General features: G+C 49.8%; 2 protein-coding genes across 10 annotated transcripts in view; one reads left to right on the forward strand and one right to left on the reverse strand.

The window, feature by feature from the left end:
* Nucleotides 1-16,194, reverse strand: part of LOC120456577 (mucin-2) — a 96,676-nt gene extending 80,482 nt beyond the window's left edge. Inside the window, exons 1-2 of one of the 3 annotated variants that reach the window (XM_039643468.2) lie at nt 15,601-15,774; nt 2,352-2,406 (exon numbers count right to left, since the gene is read on the reverse strand). The gene's annotated coding sequence lies outside the window, so the exon portion shown is untranslated. Of the gene's footprint in view, nt 1-2,351; nt 2,407-15,600 lie in introns of all 3 variants that reach the window. The other 2 variants (XM_039643466.2, XM_039643467.2) reach the window with 2 other exon arrangements.
* The window catches only part of LOC120456580 (broad-complex core protein), a 45,995-nt gene continuing 32,585 nt past the window's right edge, over nt 9,893-23,302 (forward strand). For all 7 annotated transcript variants that reach the window (XM_039643487.1, XM_039643483.2, XM_039643486.2 and 4 more), the window contains exons 1-2: nt 9,893-10,348; nt 21,980-22,634. In XM_039643487.1, the coding sequence (XP_039499421.1) occupies nt 22,449-22,634 (186 nt within the window). In that variant the 5' untranslated portion in view covers nt 9,893-10,348; nt 21,980-22,448. The remainder of the gene's footprint in view (nt 10,349-21,979; nt 22,635-23,302) is intronic.

Raw genomic sequence — 23,302 nt, forward strand, 5'->3', positions numbered from 1 at the left:
CAGACACGCGCACGCATGGCATGGAGAATGGAGTGGAGCTGTACGTGGAGCTGGAGCGGGAGGTGAAGGTGGAAGGGCGGCTTGCGGTGGGGGCCTTACTTTACATATGCGCACACACACACAAGCATGGCCACACAAGCACACAGACTAGGCGGAGAGAGCAGGTCGCTCCACCAGTTAGGCACAGTTGGCATTAGTGGGCGGTGTTAGAAGTACGCGCATCCCCTTCACGGCCAACCCACCCCCATCCCCTCGGCGACACACACGCACACACTCACCTAAGCCCCAACCACACACACTCGCATGGGCCATGTACAATTTTAATGTTTAGAGTCGCGCGCGCTTAAAGTTTGTCATAAAGCACCCCATTAAAAAAAGGGCGAACAGCGAACCAAATGGAGCGGGGGGCCCTTTTTGGGGGGACGGGGAATGGGGTTGGAGATGGGGATGGAGATGGGGAATAGGGTGGGGTGTACGCTGGATGGCAGTGAAAGTGGGTGGCAAGCGGTCGGTGGCGAGAGACAGGGAGCTCCATTAAATTAAATACAAATGCGAATTAGAAAAACTTTTCCCGTTTTTTGTTTTCGGCCCGCTTTGTGTACATATGAAAAATTAAATTGGCTGCTGCCCGCTTCGACGTCGTCGTCGCTGCTAAGAAATGCAGCGACCGTCGACTGTCACTAACAGACTAGCGCGAATGCCAAGGAGCCAAGACAGTGGAAAGTGGAAAGGCAGGGAAAGGGAAAGGGAAAGGGGCACGCACATGCCGGCAGAAAAGCAAAAAAGTTTTTTCGAAAAAGAAAGTGCTCGAAGGGGATGTAGTTGCGAGTGGGGGTGGGGTTGGCGGTCGCGTTGTATGTGGGTTAGGGATAGGGATAGGGATTGGGTAGGGGTGCACAGGCTAAAACAAACAGCCGATTCGTAGCAGGCATGGATATAACTAGGGAAGCGGACCCGTTGAAAGCAGCAGGGAATCGACAAGGAGTCGCACTGCAAATGCTCTATTCTAAGTCAAATATCTCTAAAATACAGATACTTGAATATATCTGAAATCGCACAGATAGAGAGGAATTGCTAATTAATAACAGGAAATACATATATCCAAATAATATTCTCAAAAACTCCCATGTTAAATAATCCTGTGATCCGCAGACGGGCAAGTAGTAGAAAGTGGGGTTCCAATATTCACATCATTGAGGATATCGATGGAGCTTCCCCCGAAAGAAGGGATGCTCCCCGTGAAGTGTAGAGCAGCGAGTCCAATGTGAAATTATTTGGCAACGAATGCGCCGGGGGAAGGGAAGGGGAAAACGCACAAATTAAAAAATAAGCTTGGCAGCGACTTGGGGTCTGGGGTAAGAGTGCTCTTCATCTGCACGCACCACAACGCACTTTTCCACAAATACATTTGCAATTTATGTACCTTTTTCTGGCTGCGACGCGCGAAATAATAAAAAGGGAGCCCCGCACACACACACACACACACACATTCGCGCGTAGGCAGTTGGAAAATGTTCTATATGGTTACATATTAATATGTGAGCAAGTGGGAGCGAGAAGAGGCGAGTTTACATAAGCCCCACCAAAAGCGAACGCAACTTTTTCCAGCTCGCGGGTGGTGAAGTGGGTGGGGTTCAGGGGGTTAGCTCAACTTTCTTTGCATACTCTTCATGCCATGTGTGTGTTTGTGTGTGTGTATGAGTGTGAGTGTGAGTGTGTGCGTACCCCCGATACGATCCGATCCCTTCGAGGGTATTACCCATTCGGTTTTCCGCAGCCGCCTCCATTGCCCTCCCCCTCGTTACTCTCGTTTTTTGCGTTTTCGCTTTGTAGTTGTTTTTGGCAATTAACCAAAAGTGGTGGTGCCCGCTTTCCCGCATCCCCCCGCCCCCATCCCCCTCCATCACGGGGCTGTCACACGCATGCTTTTTGGATACCCTCTTCCGCCCCCACGCGACCCTCCCCCATCAGCCACTTGAAAATTTTTAAATATTTTTAACTGCTGCGCTCCACTCGCTCTGTTTGGTTAATATTTTTCTTGCCTGCCTGTTGTGAGTGTGTGTGCATGTGGGTGTTTGTGTTGGGGGTGTCTAGTGTTTGCCACCACCCCTGGCCCCCCATCCCGCCTTCCCGCCGCATACGCGTAATATATTAAACAAAACAAAAAGAGGCGAGAGCAGAGCGAAAAAAAAAAAACAAAGGCTCCAAAAGTAGGTGGAGCAACAAATTTCAGCTCGCTTCTGACACTTGAAGCTTACTCTATGGCTCTTCGACAATTATACATAGGCACATGCACGGATGTGGTATCCTTTTTGTGCCTCGCACATAATTAATAATTGGGAGAAACTTACCAGTTCGAGAACTTGATGAGGTTCGAGGTTTGATAAGACCGTCCGCCTTGAAGTGCTGAAATAGAGTAGACATACATACATGAAAATCGGTTAGTTTACAAATCGTTAAGAGCCTACTACTGCTACTAATACTACTCTAAGCAACAATATAATCTTGACCTTGAGCAATCTCATTAACCGACTGCATCTCTTGTATTTTGCAGCCTAAGACGACTCCGATCGCAGGTGAGTACCGTATTATAGATTTACAATCGAATTCTATTACGGATTCTAGGGGGCCAGAGATCAAATGCCGTGAGCAAATAACCAAAGGGCGGGCAGAACACGCAGCTGTCTTGTAGTAAGCTCGAATCCGATAGGCAAAGCAAAAATGACAAACATGTGAGGGATGGCTCACATGCACACATAAACACATGAACAAATGAACACGCACACACACGCACCCCTGCCGGGACACTCACACCAGCAGACGAGCTCCAGCTATTCCTATTGGCTAATTACTGCGAACCGAACTCTCGCTCCCCCACACCACACTCAAAAATAATCTGCATATGTGTGCGCGTTATTTAAAGCAAGTCTAGCAAATATGCTGAAACTTTGGGCCAAAAGGAGGACGAGCCCAAAAGACCCGAAGCACCTACCACCAACCATCAACGCCCCCCCCTCCCCTTGGCGACTGAGCGCTTGTGTGAGTGGCACGAAAATCTAAATTATATGCAGCAAACAACGACCGCCGCCAGAAGCTCGTGCCGTAAGTCTATCCCCATATGTGTGTTTGGCTGCATGCCGATAAACGGGGAATCCGTCTTCTAAGATTTTAATGCAGCTGCAAAAACAGCAGCGACAGCACACAGGCTCCAAGTGAATGTGCTGCGAACTATTGCTACACTTCAGGCAATGTCCTTAGACACGCCACGTACATTTCTAGCCTTCAGAAAGGCAAGGATTAGTACCAAAGTCCCGAAAGAGCTTCGAAAGTTAAAATCATAGTTGTATAAGAGCCAATCACACCATCTTTTGGTTTACATCGCAACTGTGTCCTTGCGTTACCTAAGCTTCACATGTATTCCCTAGTTTTCTTAGCTTGCCCCTAGCCTGTGAGTTTTATTTTGAGTGCAGAGGCAGTCTGGCGCGCGCCACATGCAGCTTAAGTAATTTGTCGCAGTTGCCGGTTGCCTGGATGCGATGCTTTCCCTTTGCCTTTCTCTAACCCCGTTCGGGACCCAACCCTACTTTCTCCCATTCAGAGGGAACTACGCGAAACTACAACGAAGACGTCAACATTCACATCATTATCCAGCTTCTCCCATTCTTCCTTTCTTACAACACACACACACATATACACGCACGCACAGTGGCTCTCTCTTCGGCCGAAAAAGGAGCCAAAATATGGAGAGCGAGGAAAAATAATACTTCGGGCGCACTTGTTGGCATCCCATCGCCGTCGTCTAAGAGCACTGGCGAAAAGAGAATCCCGTCCAGCATAGCATACTTCTTTGGGCGCCGTGCCGGGGGCGGGGGTGTCCTGGCGGGGGCGGGTGTCCTGCGTCGAGGCGCTACTGGTGGGTACTTTACTTGATGATTATGGCGACGATAATGATGATTGGAATGGCTTTGATGGCGTTGAAAATGAAGATTGCGTGTAGTAGATTTGCTTTGCTGCTGCCTCTTCTTCGACTGCCCGCTGTGTGTACGTGTGTTTGTCCTTGTGTTTGTGTTCGAGTCTGTGCAATGCCGTTGTGTGGGTGAGTTTGTAGTATTAGTAGTAGTAGTAGTGGTAGTAGTAGTGGGAGTAGTAGTAGCTCACGTATAGAGCACAGAGGGGCGGATTTGGAGGATTTGGGGTAATGCGTCCAACTACACACTATCAGCATTTGATTTTATTAGGCTCATTTGTATGTGCGTAGTTGCCAGTGTTTACCTCGCCTCCTTACCTTCCACGACCCCTGGCGAGGGTGCCATGGAGGGGGGCTGAATGGCTGGGCGGTCATTGCGAGCAACAGGATGGCGGGAGGCCAGTCTTCAAGTTCTCCTGCTCAACTTTGACCTCCTGCGGCAGCAAAGGCGATGGCGTCGCCGTCGCGTCGACTTTCACCGGCTGCGTTCTCTATTTTTCTCTGAATCACGCCAAAGCCCAGACTGAATGAAGAAGGAGGATGCTGCGAGCCAGCCATTCGGTTTCAGCCGAAATCGCCAGCGTCTTGGGCAGTTAGTAACCGTTAAGACGTCGTGGCTGCCTAGTCGCGAGTCCTTCGTCCTTTGCCTTCGTTCGCTCTCTCCGTCTCTTTAGTTTAGTTGGTTCTTTATGTTCCGTGTCACGACATTCCGCCGGCTCGAAAGCAGCCAGGTAAACGGATCCGCGAGATCGGGGATCCCACAGGATACTTGCCTCTCTCTATCTCTCGGCATCCCCCCCTCCCCCCACACTCTCCCTCTCTCTCCCACCATACATCATATACCATGTTTCGAGGGCAAGCGTTGCATACTTTTTTGGGGCTAGCGCGAGCGAGATGGGGAGCGCCGAAAAAGCCCAAGCGGGACAGAGCAAAAAGACAACGAATTAAAATTTAAAAACCGGCTCTCCTCACACACGCACAGTCACGCTCTTCAGCTCACACACACACAAACACACACACGCAGGCCATCCTTTTTTATTCGCTTGGTTATTTTCGTGCGTCGATTTCCCCTTTCGACGTCGGTGGGCGGTGGGCGTAGTAGCTCGTAGTTCTCCATTATGAACAAGTGTGTGTGTGAGAGTCCTTTTTATTTTCGTGCTTTACAAATTTTTGTATTTTTTATTTTTCGCTTTTCGCCTCGTCCTGTTTCGTTGGCGTTTTTTTGCGCGCGCTCCGCTCTCGTGTCGTCGTGTAAACGCGTTTTTTAAATTTCCCACTGCTGCCGGCATCGCACGGGGGTTGTTTGTGTGTGTGCGGTGCCGTGCCGTGCCGTGCTGTGCTGTGTTGTGTTTGTGTGCGGGGGGTGGTGGGCGGTAGGCGGGTTGGCGGGCTGGCGGGCTGGTGGGCTGGCGGTGGGTGGACGCAGCATGCAGTGGGGTTGGTTGCGGATGGATTTTTTCCACCGCCGCACACACACACGCTGACTCTTTTTTCCTGCTGCTGCTGCTGCTTCTTATCCTCCTCTTCCCGTTTTCCTTTTTCGCTGCTGCCTTTTTCCATTTCTTTTTTTTTTTTGTTTCAGCTGCTCTGCTGCGCTGCCGCTTTGGTTTTAGCATTTTCGTTCGTTTTTCGCATTTTTGTTTTGTTTCTGATTTTCCTTTTTGCCTGGCGTCGCTGCCGCTGCCACAGCCTCCGTCGGCGTCGCAGTCGCATCCTTTTTTTTAACGCCACACGCAGAAAAAAAGAGCAAACTTCGTCCTGCCCGTGTGCGTGTGTGTGCGAGTGTGTGTGAGCGAATAGTTGTTGTTGTGGCGGGACGGGGTGGGCGGCAAGTCAGCGAAATGAGTAATGAGTGTTTAGTACGTTGTTTGGCGGGTGATTTTTATGGCAGCGCTGCGGCAGCGGCAACTGGGTAAACGGCGAGGGGGGACGCCAGATGGCTGACAGGGAAAAGGGGGACAGGGGGCAATTGGCCAGTGGACCGCGTCCAGTGCAGCAGCCAGTTGGCAGTGCGGAGCGAGCGAGTGCAGGCGGCGGATGGTCAGCGAAACGTAGCACAGCATTCGGGGCTACCTATTTGGCATCCGTCATCAGTAATCAGTAATCCCTAATCCTTGCCCTGCCAATCGCTTGTGTGTGATTGTGTGTGTGTGTGAGCGCGCTTGTAATGACTTCAATTGTGTGCTAAACTTTCTATTCCACGGTCGCGCAGCTCCAGCAGCATCAGTTTGGCCACCAAAACAAAGCTCCGTCGGCGGGCGTCGCTGCCTTCGTCCTGCGACGACTTCGGGAGTCCTTCGGGTGGCTTCGGCGGCGCTTCGGTTGCTCCTTGCCAGGTCCTGCCGCCACTGCCGCTGTCGCTGCCGGTCCTGCTGCCGCTCTGCCGCAGCCGGCGTCGCTGCCAGCGGCCCTGGGCCGTTGCGATTGCGACTTGGACTTGAATCGAGTTGGGTTTTAAAAATAACGTTAGTTGCTGTTTGTTGCTCGTTACGTGCGCGTGTTGCGACGCGAACCAAAACCCAAATCAGCCACCAGCGGAAACGGAAATTGAAACTGAAACCCAACTGACGTCCCAGCTCGACTCTAATCAGAGGCCAAGACACACAAAACCCAGCACAGCTCAAAGATAACTGACTGCGTGAATTGTTCTGCCGTGTAGTTTGTTTTTTTGCAAGTGATTGTTAATGCGGCAAGGACAGCATCTCGGGATTTTAGGCATTTCCACCGCTTCCACCGCGCCGATTGTTGATTGTTTTCTTTTTGTTTGGTGAACCGCAGAGATGACAAGTTGTGCAATAAATCAAATCTAGAATCTAATCGAAGTGAAGGCCAGTCAAGGAAATAGGAACACCCAAAACCAAGTGATAAACCAGCCGATCCGGGGACAAATCAAAATACTATCAAATGCAATCTGAAACCAACCGATAGAGTAGCGAGCAACCGCAACAAAAACCCTGACAAACTGTCCCAGTAAAAGTGAGAGTGTGTGTCGCACGGAGTTCCAGAATTCCAGCCAGAGTCGGATCGCCAACCGGAATCCGGAGCAGCTCTAGGCGATCCCACGCACCAGACGCAGCCGGAGAATCAGACATGTAAGTGTGCTCTTTTTGGGGGTTTCGATGTCTATTGTGCCAATACATGGTTGCTTTATCTGAATGTATCTGAGATACATTATCATAGGTATTTGCGTAACTATTGATCAATTCCACCATTGGTGTGCTTCGCACAACGCATTTCCTGATTTAACTAATATTCTAAATGTCTAACGTGTCTCCTTGGTGTGTATCGCATTTATATAATTTATATATTTTATATAACATAATAAAATATCTTGCAATCTGATATAACCAAATATTTATACTCTCAAGTTGCTAGTTCGTTATGTAATATCGAAAAAATAGAGGGAAGCATTCTTTCACCAACTACCTTCTGATTGGTACTGCCAGGATAACTCGAAGTATAACATTTGCACCAAGAGGAAGTTTTTCAGTATGCTAACTTTGTTTACGACTTCATGTGCCAGAGACGGGATCTTTCCCAAATCCATTATCTAGATTGCTGCACTTCTCTCGCGCTTTGATCGCACAATCCCCAGTCATTTCGTATTTGTATTCGCATTCGCATTCCGTATTTTGTGTTTTGTGTTTTGTATTCCGAAATGGCACTGGATCGACTGGATCGCGGGCATTGAACTTGATCAAAGCGCTTCACGTGTAAACACTGGTGCTTCACGGCTGACGGGGGCGGTCTCTAATTCTCTCTCTCTTGCCCCATCTATATGGCTGGCGGCTCCGTCGTTGACCTCCTCGCGTATTACGTATACGCTTGATAGGCAGGCGAGGAGACATCGGCGCCGCCGGAGGGAGACGGCTAGTGCGTGAGCGGGAGCCGGAGCGGGATCGAGTGACTGCGGGTGACTAACCCAATGCAGTTCCAATTAGAACAAACGGCGACAAGTTCAATGCGATCATTTCGCCTTCGCAGTCGCTGTTTTCTGCCTTCTGGCTTCTGCCTTCGACGTCGGCGTCTACGCCGTGAGGTTGTTGTCGAGGTTGTTGGCTGCCTCCGTCTCCGTTTGCGCCGCCTAGAGGTTAATGCCGGTTGTAATTGCAAAGCACCCAACCCGAGACCCAACAAAGGAGCGGAGCTTAGAGCGACTACAGTGGTCCCTGCCCGCGCGACTCGCCTGTTTCTGGCTAATCTGTGACTCGGTGACATTTGCGGTGATCTTGAAACAACCATAAACCGAACGAGACGCAGCAATAAAGACATTATAGATACGTAGGTAAAGTTGTGTATATGGCTTATGGTACGTGTAGATACATTTATTCGTTTATGAATCGGCAAGAGGTCACTGCAGACAGGGAAACCTTAACAAAACAACACTAAAGACAATTCTTGAAAAATGCTAACGTGAGTGCGAGACAAGCAGAATTAAAAAACCAAAATCGCCACGCATGAATCTAAAAAATAAAAAAACCAAAAACAGCTCATAAAAATATCAGCGACAACAACAAGAGGATGCAGCACTAAAATAAAAACGCTGCAAAAACAATGAAATTCGGACAAAAAATGGGCAAACAAGATGCAAGTGGCAACAAGTTTCTCAGACTCAGTCGCTCAGTTTCTCCTCAGGGCCAGCAAATCTTTACTCTGCAGTCTTTTGTCTTTAGTCTTCAGTCTTCAGTCTTCGGTCTTTGTGCGTGCCAGGAGGAGGGGCGGGGGAGCAGGGAAATGGGAATCTGGGTTATGGCAAACAGGGGAGCCATGTAATAAAATGCGGTAATGGTAATGGTACTGGTAATGGTAACCAAAATATTAAACAACTCTTCGCCAACATCAGCAGAAAATGGAATTTCAAGGGAGGGAAGCGAAGCGAAGGGAAGGGGAAGGCCCTAAAAACAGGCCGACTTTGGATTTGGGTTTGCGTTTGGGATGGGGCTCGAAATGTGGGCTACACTTTCAATTGGAACCCCTTGCGGGCGGGGCGGTTGGCTGGCGGGGCGTGAAATCGGGCAATTCCGAGCCGAAGACGCACGACGACATTCTGCTGATAAACGCTCCGATCGTCGCCGACTTTTGTGTGCGTGTGTACCGCTTTGTGTATCTTTGGAGTTACATAGGGCGAAAGTTGCATGTTCCCCTACCCGTTCCGCTCCCGCTCCCGCTCCGGATCCCTCTATTTACAAATTGCCTCTGCCGATCTGCGGATCGGCGGATCTGCCCAAACATTCGAGTTTGCAATTGCATCGGTGTGTGGGCGGCGCTCGTTGATTCGTTCGCTCGCCGACGACTTTGCATTTCATTTCCCCCAATTTTGTCGGCCTGACAATGAATAAACAAAACTTCTAAATGGGCAATACCAGAAAACACAACAGAATATACGGACAGCAGAGAAATAAAAAAAAAAAAAACAACCACACACATGGAACCCCCGAAAAAACGCAATTTTCGCTCGCTCGGTTTCGCTGCCGTCGCATGCGCAGAAAATTTGCTCGTTTTTTGGCGACTGCGCTGCAAGCAGCAAGCAGCGCTGTAAACTGCAGCGATCGGATCGAATGGATCGCAGAACGCAGATCGCACTGCTGCCGCCGCTGTCGACGTCGCTGCACTCCAAAAAAGCGAAGGAAACACACAATCGCACAAGAGAAGTATATAACAAAAAAGCGAGCAAAAAAGGCAAAAAGTAAAAAGTAAAAAGCAAGAAGCGAAAAAAGCGAATGAAACATACAGGCGGCATAAGTATACACACACACACACACACAAAAACACACATCACAAACACTCGTGCACAGCGAATTCTCTGATTCAATTGGGCAGGCGCACACACCAATACACACGCACACTGGCAGAGGGCAGCGGCACAAGCCCAACACATTTAACTGCATTTTTTCGGAACTCAGTTGAGCTTTTTAATTCGATCGGTTCAGTTACTAAAGTTAGTTCAGCCTAAACGCACAATTTCAATTTCAATTTCCATTTCTAAGTTTGAGCTCGAATTAAATAGCATTAGTGCCCACCCTACACCTACCCCCGCACCCCTAAGCAAACCAACACACACAAGGACTGGACAGTTCCTTCTGTTCTATTTTTTTGTGTTTTTTGTCAAGTGCACCCAAGCAAAGACCAAAGGACGATAACCATCCCGGAAAGGGAATCTAGTGCGCGATTCGCGCGCGTTTTTCAAAAAAAAGAATCCAAGAATTCAAGAATCAGGAGCGGAGAAAGCGAACGCGAAAGCGAAAGAAAGCCATCCCCAAAATCCCAAAGCCCCAAAGTTCAAGTGAATAATCAGTGTGCATCCCCAAGTAGTCAACCCAATGAAGCGCCGCCATGAGCAAGGATGCACCCACTGAGCGCAGCTACAAGCAAACCAACCAGGTAAGGGTTTCCCATCCTATCCAAACCTATCACCCATCCGCTTTGTAGGGCACGGCAAATCCCGAACGTGCTGGAAGCTCCTTGATCTGAAAACATCCAGATCTATATCGACATACGCACACACATCCATGTCCCCACACGGATGTAAGTACAGATACACACTGAAATTTAATTCGGATTCGTGGCCCGATCCATAAGAAGGACATTTGAGTCATGCGATGCAGCTGCCTGCGCTCCCCTCTCCGCCTTCGGGCTCCCCTCATTAGCACTTTCATGCAGAGTCACAAAAGCGGACGGACCGGGCCTAGACCCCTCCCTTTCGACCGTCCAAAAAATTTCGGTGCATCTGCATACAAAGGCATACAAAGACGCGCAGTGTGTACAGATACAGATACAGATACAAATGCACAGATACAGATACAGACACGGACACAGATACATATACAATTACGGATACAGATGCACTGCAGGAAGCAGGGCAGCACAGTAGCCTCAGTCGCCTCTTTCTGCCCCTTTTCAGCTTCTCCACCCCTGGACTCTGCGCTGCATTGTTCCACTTCTCTACCACTCTACCGCACTACCACTCCACCTCTCCGCCGCCCCGCCATTCCTCGCTTATTCGCTTTTTCGGCTGCAGTCAGTCAGTCAGACTGAGGCTTCGTGAAGCTCACGGCCAAGGCGACTGCAGCTGAGGATCTGCACTCGGCCGAACACGAAGGCCGGTTGGGCAGGGTTCGGGAACGATCGAAAGTCAGCCTGAAACGGCGGAACTGCAGTTTGCTGTTCAGCGTCGCACTGAGCAAACGTCGTGTGGCAGCTCATCGCCAATTGCGAATTGCAAACTGCAAACTGAGAACCGTAAATCGCTCGCGCAAAGTGCAAGTCGCGCTGAATTCGCAAGTTCACATAATATCGGCATCCGCATATCCGCATATCTGCACATCCGCAAGCAGCTCGCTTCCACACCAATCTTGCTTTCGTTGCGTTTACATGTTTTTTTTTTTCTGTTAATGTTACTCGTTTCATATACATAGTATCCTTTTAGCAAAAAAAAACCCACTCAGGCTTCGGCTAATTCTATTTCGATCGCAATCGGTCTCAGGAATCAATCTCAGGATTAGCTCTATGGCAGGTAAGTCACGTGAGGAGAGGAGGTGTCGCTGAAACTTTTGCTTTCAATGGGTTGCTTCTGGAACTGGGCCAACAACGAGACTCAAATGGCCAGACAGGCACGCAGTCAAGCGATTCGGTGACAGGGTCCCCACTGCTCCTGCTTCTGCTCCACCCACCGATCTGTAGGGAAGGTGGTAACGCCAGCTTCCTCTTTTTGTTCTCCTAGTTGTTAGGGCGACCCAGACCCAGACCCAGACCGAAACCGAGACCCAGACGAGTCACTCAAACGACAACAAAACTCCGCCGGCCCCATCTCTATCCCCATCCACAACCATCATCAGCCATTCCCCATCTGCAAGCCACAAAGACCGGCACCCATACACTCGCACACTAGCGCACTCACACGGACACAGGCACAAACACAGCCACAGGCGCAGTCACAGCAAGGTGACGTAATGGCAACTACTCCACTAACACATTTTTCTGCATTCCTGCAACGCGAGGAAGAGGAGAAAAAGAAGCGGTGGGGGAGGGGTGGGAAAGTCGCGCGACGAGAGAAAAACTGAATGAAAATTGCAGGCAGCCAACGAAGCGTGCCTAGCAAAAAGGAAGAGCGAAAAAAGCATAAAACGACAGAAACTAGAGACGCAGCCAGACTACGAAAGCCAGGAGGGGTTGGGGCTGTGGGGCACACACGTGGGACGTGCTGTGGAGCTCGGGATGCGAATGTGGTGGCTGGTGGCTGTCGGATAGCTGGATAGCTGGATGCTAGGAAAACAGAGGCGGTGGAGACGGAGGTGATGGCGATGGAGGAGACTCGCCAAAGTGGTGGCCCCGACTAGACGCTGTCTGCGTACTGTGTCTGCGCCAGTGCCTGTGCTTGTGTCTGTGTATTAGGGTGTCAGCGTGTGCGTGCTAGCCATCTGTGTGTGCGACTGGCCGACATTCAAGGTTGTCGGCGCATAACTTGTTGTTGCCCGCACTGCAATTGTTGCTGCCACAGATTGCAAATGTTGCAAATGCAGTGCGGCAAGGGCACAAGTGCCCACTCCAGTTGCCAGCTTGTGTTCCAGGACGCTCATGAGTGGAGCAACAGTAAAAGGACATCCTAAACGTGGTAACGGTCTGGTCGGCCCACTTGGAGCTAGTGGTAATCAGAGGCGGGCAGTTGGAGAAACTGCACAGCAGACTAGCAACCAGTAGCACTTCCGTTAGCCTTGGAGACCAATCAACTCGAATCAACTGGAAACTGCGGCCAATTGAGAGTCGCATCGCCACAAGTGGACAAAGCACGCAGACGAGCAGCAGCTCCCCAGAGTTTCAGTTCCCAGCTCTCCTCCACTCACACTCACATGACTCATGTTCTAGCACAGAGCACTTGTTTGGGTGCAGCAGCAGCAGAAGCAGCAGCCACAAATGCATCCGTCGCAGTAACAACAAATGGGGATCACGATGATGATCATGATGAACACGATCAGCGCAATGATCGTGTCATTCAAGGCCGCCGCAAATTGCGAGCGGTGAGTCGAGGAGTTGCAAAATAAACACAGAAAACAACAGACACAAACGCGAATGCGAATGCGAAGAGGCAACAGACGAGGACAGGGACATACAAAGTGCATAGTTATCGCTATAGACATATAGACACATGGACATACATATAGGCGAGTTCCCAAGTTCTTGGAAACGGTTACTCCAAGGCCAAAAGCCGGATAGACAAACAAATGGCACAGGCACAAAGGCTAGGAGATAACTCTTTTCCAGTCTTCCCTTTTTGCCTGTGTCTCTGTCACCCTCGCCTTCTTCCTTCTCCGCTCTCCGTGCGCCGTTCTCGATTCTCCTCACTCAATTCTCCTTTCTTCTGCGACCTGCCTCTGCTTCATTCGCGATGTTTCTATTTCTGCCCAGACCCAGGAGACAGCAAACTAAAGATAGCGAAGACAAATACGCCAAAAATTTTGAAATTACTTGAAAATACTCTCAACTTTGTATTATATTTATCTATGATTAGGATTTTTAGTTCTGAAAGTACCGCATTTAATCAATTTTGAACAATACATTTCCTAAACCCAGGGCAACTCTCGTTCGGAGTGCGCAATTCTTCACTTTGTTTTCTTCTGCAGTCTGCAGTGCAATGCAACTCCCCTTTCTTCTGCCGTCGCTCTCCCTGCTGCTTCTTCCTGCTCGGCTGGCTCAGTCAGTCAGTTGGTCATGAGTGTCATGTTCATAGTTGTGGGGTACTAGGACGTCCACCGGAATGGGTAGTGCCAGTGGTAGGGGTAGGGGATGGCCATGGGCATGGGTATGGGTGTGGGAATGGGTTGGCTGGCTCTGCCACTTGGGCTTCTTCTTCGATGCACTGCCAAACGATCGGATCGCTGGTTAATTTTTTCGTTTATTTCCTGCACTTTCGTTGACAGTTTTGTGTTTTTCACTTGTGCTTCTTGTTCTTCTGTTCTACTGTGTACTTTTTCGAGTGAAGAGGTTCTCAGCTTTCATTTGACGGGGGACGGGGACTTGGGAGACACAGGCGAGACATCGAGGGTCGTCTTATATAAACCCTAAACCGTTGTAGATGGGACTTTTCTTTTCTTGGGCTATGCATGCAACGGGTAACCCGAGACCGGCTGCTTAACGGTAAATGTGATAAACAGTGACAATGGCCCTGACTGTGATGGTGAGCGACCTAACCCCATGGCCACCCCTCCCCCCTGGTCTTTGATCGCCCCCTTGCAGACAGCAGACTGAAGACTGTTCGCATAGTGAAAAAAAATAAGAAGAGTTGAGTAAAACAGCGCTGCGAATAATGGGCACAAAAAATAAATGTGTACACTTGGTAAGCCAGATGCGCATTGTATCCCCACAAACACAAATACACGCACACACACACTCGCAAGCAACAATGCATTGACATTCAGTATCCACAGAAGGAAGAAGCAGAAAGAACGGCAAAGATCAACGGCCAAGAAATTCGCCAGTCCCGAAAAATACACAAAACTTGGGAAACACACATATGTGTATGTGCGAGTGTGTGCATGTGATGTATGTACGCAGGGCCTAAAAATAATGCCCCCTGTGGCACCCCTTTTCAGCCCCCACGCTTCTTCTTCTTCCCGTTGGAAATTCGCACACACGAGGCGATCCGATCGGATACGATTCCAGCCGAGCAGAGAGTAGGGTACTGGAAGTGGAGTGCGAATGGCGATATGGCAACAGGAAGGGGAAGAGAGCGGGAGAACAGTCGAGCGGGAGGGGGGAGCCCTAGCTCTCTCTCTCTCGCGGTTGTGGCGAGCACATTTTTTATCTAATAACCTTGTGCAATGTTATTAAACCCCAAAAGTTTCTTAACCTCGGCGGCGATGTCGACAGCGACAGAGAAGTCGGCAGAGAGCAGCTTTTTGATGAGAAATGCTAATACATTGCAGCGTGCGTTTGTGTATGTATGTGTGTCAATTGATCGCGAGTGTATGTGTGCCACATTGCGCAAAATGGTCTATAAAATTAATGAGCTGGCCACGCATATACACATCTGCACATACGTACGTACACACGAACGCCTATGTAAACGCATCTCCATATCAATATGTGCGATGCAAATGGGAACGGGAATTGGAATTGGAATGGGACTGGAAATGAAGGCAGTCGAGCTAAAAGCAAAACAGCAAAAGCAAGAAGCAAACATGCAAAATCCCCATGTAATGCGAATTAAATTGTGATGGGAAGAGGGGCGGCAGAAGAAAGGGGAGTGCAGCTGACTTTCGCTTTGCATTCGCTATTCTTTTTATTCTTTTTCGCCTTTGATAGGCTTCTGTGCTTCCACTCACTTCACTTTTTCCCACTTGGTTGCTTCCTTTTACATTGAACTTCACATTTCAGTTTTCGCGAATTTTATTTGCTGCGCTGGCAACTTAGAACCTATTCCTATTCGATAAAACGGTATAACAAAAGCAGTTACGTTGCAGTAATTTCGCCAACTCAACATTCGCATTCGTTCCCATGTTTCTTTTTTTGGGAAGTGAGAGCGGGATAGATAGAATGCAAATTGTATATGCACGTATATACGAGTATTTCGGAACGCAGCAGAAATGGCGCAGTTTACTTAGCCTCCCTCTCTTCCTTTCCTCCTTCGGAATACTTACAGTGATCTCCCGATAGGCGGCCCCACATCCACATCCAGGGGTGAACGCACTCGCTGCGAGCGACGCGGATGTTCCGCTAGAGAGAGAGGATTCGCATTTCGCATTTCGCGTTTGTTTGTTATTTTCGTACGACTTTGCAATTTGCAGTTCAACGTTCATTAGAGCGACGGCGGGCCAATAACTGATTGCCTGGCCCCCTTCGACGGCGCTGGGGCGGGAGTAGAGTTGGGGTTTGGGGGGTGGGGAGCGTTTACTGCAGGCGGCGGCGAGGGCAACAACGCAACACTTATCGGTTACCGGGCGAAGCGAAAAGCTCGCGATAATGGCCGCAATCGGCGTCACACTTTGGAGTTGCACGAAGCCCAAAACGAAACGGCACGCACTGCGCGGATGAGGAGCGGGGGAGGAGAGGCGGCGGGTGGAACGCTCGCCAAGTTCAAAGACCCGAATGACAGGGGCAAAAATCAGCGCGCACAACACCACGATCACTTCACATCACTTCACATACTTCCTCTTTTGCATGAAAGAGACACCAAAAACAACAAGTAAATAGCACCCAAAAAAAATAGAAACAACTCCAAATCCGTGGAGGGATGGGAACCAATCCGATCTGCGAACTATGCGAAACTAAGCGGCGTTGGAAAATGTACGCGCCGGTCTAGCGCGAAACTATTCGCAATTCCACTCGCGGTCTTTCCATTTGATTTGACTCAAGAGCATTGCTCCGAAACTTACATGGCTAGTTCATACCCTAAACGGTAGAGGGGCATGCTGAACCCATTCGTCTGTAGCAAGCACCATGTAACGCCATTACATTTACGCATTGATTCTGGGCGCAGTCATGATCGTTTTTTTCACCCAAAAATCAAGCTGATCACATCTACTACTAATTTAAAAAATGCCAATAAGAGGACAACTAGTTATTTCGGACCACCGGGTATCGTCGAGTCGAAACTATCGACCATAGTATTTGTCCCGTTTGTCTACTAGAGAGAGAGCGCCGCCAAAAGCGCTCAAATAGAAACTAGCGGAGAATAGAAATAGTTGAGTGAGAGAGACGAGTGCTCTGCGGCTCACTTCCAGTACAGTCGAAGTCCGAAACTGAAAGTCAGCTTGTATGCGTGATGGATGGGGGAGAGGAGGTGTGAGGAGGCTGCGTAGCTCACTGTCTAGCACTATTGCAGAGCCTTCCTCTCCTCCCCCTTTCCTCACAAACAGCCAGTACACTCAGCCCACTCACGTTGGTGCTCTCCCACTCTCTCGCTATTTCGTATTAATTTGAAGCTTTTCGACTTTGGCTGGCAAATTTGCGAATTCGCGAGGGGTAAACGACCGAATGTCCGACACACGATGACTAGGTTAAGGTGAAGGTCAAATTAGCAAAAATGCAAAACAACTAAGCAAAAGAGAGCGAAGAACGACGAAGAGCGACGAAGCTGACGGCGCAGTCGCAGCGCACTAACAATAGAAATCAACTTTGTCAGCGGGAATGTTCGCAGCACAGCGCAGGGGGATGAGGTGGGGATGGGCATGGGGATGGTGGCTAGCAGAGCCAAAACAAAACAAAACAAAGGAAAAGCAGGCAGCAAAGCCGAAGGCGGGGGTAAGAAGAAGAGCCTGCTGCGAGACAAAAGTGGTGAGGCTCTTTTTTTTGTAGCAACGAAATAGTTCCAGACAGGAAAGAGGGGTGCGGGCTGCAGGCTCTTCTTCTTCGCTGTCTGGTGCGATCCTCCTCCTTTTGGAAGGATAAGCGGGCGGCAGGGAAGAGGCAGAGAGAGGACTGTTTGAGAGTGTTTGTCCAAACGCTTGTGCTCGCGCTCACGCTCACGCTCCAACACCATCGCAGAATTGGTGAGCTTTCTAACGCTCTCTCGCTCTGGCTATCGCCCGCTCTCTGTCGGCCTCACTCTGCCCATTAGGCGCAACTAGCTAGGCAGCGACGCCAGCAGAGGCGATTGAATTGGACGCGAGACCTTGAACTTGGACTCAGTTTACGAGTTGAAGAATTGGGCTTTGGTTTTGTTTTGAATGCCTATCGCTTCCCGCCTTCCCTCTGCGCGTGCTATTTCGCTCTAGCACCTCCACTGGGTGCTACTCGTTCCATGTGCCCCTCCTCTCCTACCCCCCCTTACAATTGCTTACAATTAGCGTAATAGGCGAATTAACACCCGTTAATCAGATGCCCCACAGGGCCACTGGAATAGGTACCCATGTACATATGTATGTATGTGTGTCTGTGTGCGGTAGTGCAAATGGAAATGCAAATGAAAATGCCCCGTTGTGTGGTGGTAGGTGGTTGGTGGTTGGTGGGTTAGATGGGCGGGTGGCGGTGGGTCCCTCTCGCCTTTGGCGTCTAGCATTTGTCTAGCCGCACACAAACACATAGACACCCACACGCGCACACAGTTGCACTCTGCACTCTGCATTTTGCATTTTGCGCTGGTTGTAATGCTCTCCTTTCCACCGCCCACTCTCTTTCTCTCTCCGCTAGTGCTAGTTTTTGCACAGAACTTTCGCTTTCACCACTCTCGGTGAGTGTGTGTGCGGTTGTGTGTGTGTGTGACTGTTGGCCGTTAGATTTTACATTTGGCCGGCACTCGGCGCTTGGCAGGGTGGTGGGAGGAAAGTTGCGAGGGGGCATTTGCAGTGTGTGCGATTCGCCATGTGGAAATGTGATGTGGGCGCCACGGCGTCTAGCCGGCAACAAGTGGAAGGGAGAACGTAACGTGGCCGAGGTGGGAAAGTGGATGTGGACTGACCTTGTTGAATGCTTTGTAAGCTGTCGTAGACCAACTTGACACGCGTCCTACCTCTCGCACTGGAGGGGGAAAGTGGGAAAATGGGGAATTGGGGGAAGGGAATTGCTGTGTGCGTGTATGCCTAATGTATGTATGTATGTATGCGTGGGCATGTGCATAACTAACGCGGCCAACCTTGAAAATAGAACCGCACACAGCAGACACCGCAGACTTGGAGACCTGGAGACAGCGAATGGAGCACAAAGGCGATGGCAGAGGAGGAACAAAGCAGTTTCGGACAAACAAAATAGAAAGAGAAAGCAAGGCAAGGCAAGGCAAAAGAACCAGGTGGGGGAGGGGAGGACCGCGAGGGGCGGCAAACAAGTTTGCGAGGGTGGTGCAGCAGATATGGCACTCCAATCGAGCCACCTACACCTACACCTACACACGCACACACACACACACACACACATGGAGACATCTATTTTCGCCACGCGCATTATACAATTTAGTTTCCAACTGAACAAACTACTATACTGGCTGCTCTATCTAATCGCGTTCGCCGCTGCTCTTTTGGCTTTTTATAAGCTACAGCGCAGCGCAGTCAGCCAAATAATTGCTTTATTCAAACACACACACACTCACTTTTGGGGCGAGCCGAAAAAACGACTGCAACGAATTCGACTTTTTCTAGAACTATTTTGAAGGCGACTGCGAGTATGTGCGAGTGAAAGAGCGAGAGCGCGAGAGCTGGCTAGCGAAATGCGGCAAACAAAATTTGAAAATGTAGTATTTAGCCTTGAAAGTTCGTAAGCACTACGGCTCACTCACACAGCGAACGATCTCTGCCATAAATAAAAAACAAAAACGGGAGAAAACATTATATGCATGGGCTATTTCTTATTTCTTCTTTTTAGTAGCTAGCTGAAAGATCTTCTGAACTGATGATCTATTGCGGGGGTTTCCCCCCTCTTTTTACCACCTTAAGGGGGTTGCTTCAGTGTGTGTGTGCGTGTGTGTGTGTGAGTAGGTGAGTGGGTGGGGTGGGTAGGGGCGAGGGGAGACTCTCTTTCACTCTTTCTTCACCATTTCTAGTTAGTCATTAGTCAGCCGGCAGCAGCGCAGCGACTGCGACGCGTTTGTTTTGTTCTATGCACAAAAATCCGACTCTAGTATAAAGGCGGGCGAGCGACAGAGACGGAGCGAGCGCAGCAGAACAGAGATCGGGAATATAAAAAATTCGGCGCTGGACTTTTTGTGCAAAAAATGCTTTTTCGCTATGCTTGCCCGTATGTGTGTGTGTGTGTATGTGCGTGTGTGTGTCTGTGCGCGCTGCGTCTGGGAATTCTACATTCTAATACGCCTCGAGTTCGGATCTCCTTCTCTGTCGCTCAGCCGCGCTCTCTTTTGCACTGTCCTGCGGGCAAGCCGGGCGCTATTGCTGTCCTTGTCCAATCCTGTGGACAACGGAGCGTGCGCGCGATCGCTCTATCTGTAGCGCCATCCCTCTTGCTCCCGCATGCAGACGGGTGGCACGCATACAACGGCGGATTGCCAAAATTTTGGGGAATAGTTTCGCCTGTGTGTGTTGGTGTGTGCTGAATTTTTTTCGGCTGCCTAATGCGCTTTTTGTTTCGGTCGACGTCGGCAGCGGTGGCGACTGAGGCAGCGACTGAGACTGGCACGGCACTCTCTTCTTCTTTAGCGCGAATTCAGTTGAGTTTCTACGCTTGCAATCATCAAACGCAACAAACACAAAATACACGGAGAACGGAAATCGGAGAACGGAGAACGGACACGGACACATCCGCCATATCCGCGATATCCTATCGACCCATTGGATAGCCGAGACATCCGCAGATATCCGCACATCCGGCCGCGGATGATCCTGGCTCGCAGCCCCCTCCCTCCCGCTCGGGATCTCCGAGCTTGGCTCTGGCCATGATATCGCCCATTCAAATTAGTTTAGTTTAGTCATCGGTTCGGTTCGTTCGGTCGGTCGCTCCCCCAAATCGCACGCATTTCGAATTAGTTCGGTTCTGAGTTCTGCGGTTCGGTTCTTCTCCAGAACATCCAGCTCTCCACAAGTCCAGCACTTCAGCTTTCCAGCTTTCCAGCATACCAGCCTTCAAGCTTTCGGCTAACGGTTCATCCTCGCCGCGTGCCGTGTGTGTGTGTGTGTGCCGTGTGTGCGAGTGCCGCTATTTTTTCCTATTTTGTTCAAGTGCAAAAAAAGAAAAATAAACAAATATTGCGTATACGAAAAATTGCGTATACGCCAGCATAATAGTTCGCCCGAAATTCGCAGATCCAGAAATTCAAAGTTTACGATACGAAAGGAGAGCAACAGCGAAACAAAAAGCGCTGCAAATGCCCCACAAGCTCCAATAAGAAGCGGGTTTAATCAGAGCCGGGCGTCGGATTCCAATCAGATCGCCAGCTGGAGAAAGGTGAGCCTTCGTGCAATTGGAGTATCAGTGGGAATGGGAATCCGCATGGGAATTCGAATGGAACAAGTCTGGCTACCGCCTAATAGACAGTAATAAGATGACGATATCGTGGCGAGGGTTGCTATTTTAGTGCGGACACATCACTCACACGTACATATCAGCGCTTCTGGCTGGCGTATAAAAAAGTGCACTGCGCACCCGGCAGACTTATCTAATAGTTTTCACTTTCAATGTCGAGCGAAAGCTCTGCTGCCCCTGCCGCGGTCGCTGCCTCGCTTATCGCGATTCGCAATTCGCAATTCTCAATTCGCATTTCGCATTTCGCAAACCACCCGGCGTGAGCGGGACGGCAACAGAAGAGAGACAGGGAGAGGCAACGAGCGCGAGAGAGAGACGGTGAGGGAGAGGTAAACTGCCCCGAAAGTTTTCTGTATTCAAATTATTTATTTTTTTGGGATTTCTTTTCTGCAAGATGTCCAGATGGGAACAGAGCGACCCCTGTCCCTGTCCCTGTCCCTGTCACCGTGCCCGTCCCCATCCCCCCGTTCCCCTCTGCTGTTCCCACCGCACCGCTCCGCTCCGCAGCGTACAAGTGTTCTTGGTATATTCGCATTTGTTATAGTTCGCTTTTTGCACTCCTCCCATTTGCGATGCGTTGGCTTTTTCACTCCGTTTTTTATGGCCCGTGTTTTTTTTTCCTCCATTTTTTTTCGGCGGTTGTGCACTCGTTATAAGTTTTTTGCTTCTGCTGCTTCTTCTGCTTTTGCTGGTTTGCTGGTTTGCTGCTTTACTGCTTTGCTGCTTCTGCCACCGCGAGTGCTAATTGTCGTCTTGATAGTTTATTTAATTTTGATTCGCCGTGTGACATAGAAATGGTTTTTGCTGCTGCGTCGTCGCCGTGGTTGACATTTTAAACTGCATTTGTTAACAATTTTTAAACATTTCGCATAGTTGCAAGCGAAACAGTAGCAGAACAGGCAAAAAACGCAAAAGCGAGCAAAAAACCATTGCAAAGCAGAAACAAATGCACAACTTTCAGCTAGCGCGGCACAAATCCGTCAGTGAAAAGAAGCAGAAATTTCACTGAACCTTAATGGTGGGGGTATGGTTCATTTTGGGGGGCTGATCCACTTGTAATTTCAACTCAAATTCTAATTGTTTGCTCTTCTGCTTTCCTTCATTTGCTTGCAGTTAAGTAATCATTAGTGAAAAGTCCATCTGCAGCCTCACAGTCCGGCAATCGGTCCAGTAATCAGGAGCCAGAAGGAGCAGCGCAGCGCAAAGGATCGCATCGCACCGCATCGCATAGCATAGCATCCTTTGTTTCGGTGGGCCAGGCCGCCAGAAAGCCGTCAAAATACGAAAGAAGGTGACCTCGAAGAAGGCCAGCGTTGTGTCGGTTGACGACGATCACAACAACAATAACAACCACAACAACGACCACAACGCTCGGCAGCCCACAAGCAACGCAACAGCAACAACCACAACAGCAAACCTAAGCACACCCACAACAATATCAACACCAACACCAACACCGATAGCAACGCCCGCAGCCACGCCCACACCCGCTGACCCAGAGCAGCAGGAGTGCCCACATCCGAGGAGCAACAATCAGATCCCGATCCACAGCCCGAACCACAACCAGACACAACCCATCGAGATGGACGACACACAGCACTTCTGCCTCCGCTGGAACAACTACCAGAGCAGCATAACCTCGGCGTTCGAGAATCTGCGGGACGACGAGGCCTTCGTGGATGTGACCCTCGCCTGCGAGGGACGCAGCATCAAGGCCCACCGCGTCGTCCTCTCCGCCTGCAGTCCCTACTTCCGCGAGCTGCTCAAGGTGAGTGATCCTCCCCCTAACTTTCGTTAACTTTCGCGCCCCTCGAAACTATAGCCTCTGCAGCCCTTTGGTTGCCAATCTCGGTAGATTACCTCTCTCCACATGAAAGCCAAGCTAAAGCATTGAAGGGGCAGATAAATGGGAAAAGAAAACACACAATATTTAATGGGGGCTCTGTGGTGAAATGATTGCTTTTGCAATTGCATTCACACACTCACCCATGCACTCACGCACTCATTCACACACTCACAGTTGCAGCGGATGCAGCAATCTGGGCACGAGTCTGTGTGCGTGACCTACTTAGCACCCATGGCAAATTTCTCCCTTCTTTTTTTTCTTCCTCGAGATCTTTGTATTTATTTCAGGCGGTGCCACACACATGTGCAACAGCCGCCACAGTCGCTGCAGCATCCTGCTTTCATGCCTTGCTGGGTATTCGTTTGCTAGTTGGATCCGAATCTGATCGGTTTGGGCCAGCTCAGCAGGAAGACCGAGTCCTAGCCGTCATTGTGGGCCCATTGCACCGGCAAAGTTTGCTTAGCCAAAAGGTAGTTGTGTGTTTTTGGGCAAAGTGGCGTGGCCAGGAGCACGTTTAGTTGGAAGGAGGGCTGGCGTTTTGCTAGCGTTTTAATTTATTTAGTTGGCCGCAGTAAGAAAAATGACAAGAA

This window comes from Drosophila santomea, chromosome X, assembly GCF_016746245.2.
Source record: "Drosophila santomea strain STO CAGO 1482 chromosome X, Prin_Dsan_1.1, whole genome shotgun sequence".
NCBI lineage: Eukaryota > Metazoa > Arthropoda > Insecta > Diptera > Drosophilidae > Drosophila > Drosophila santomea.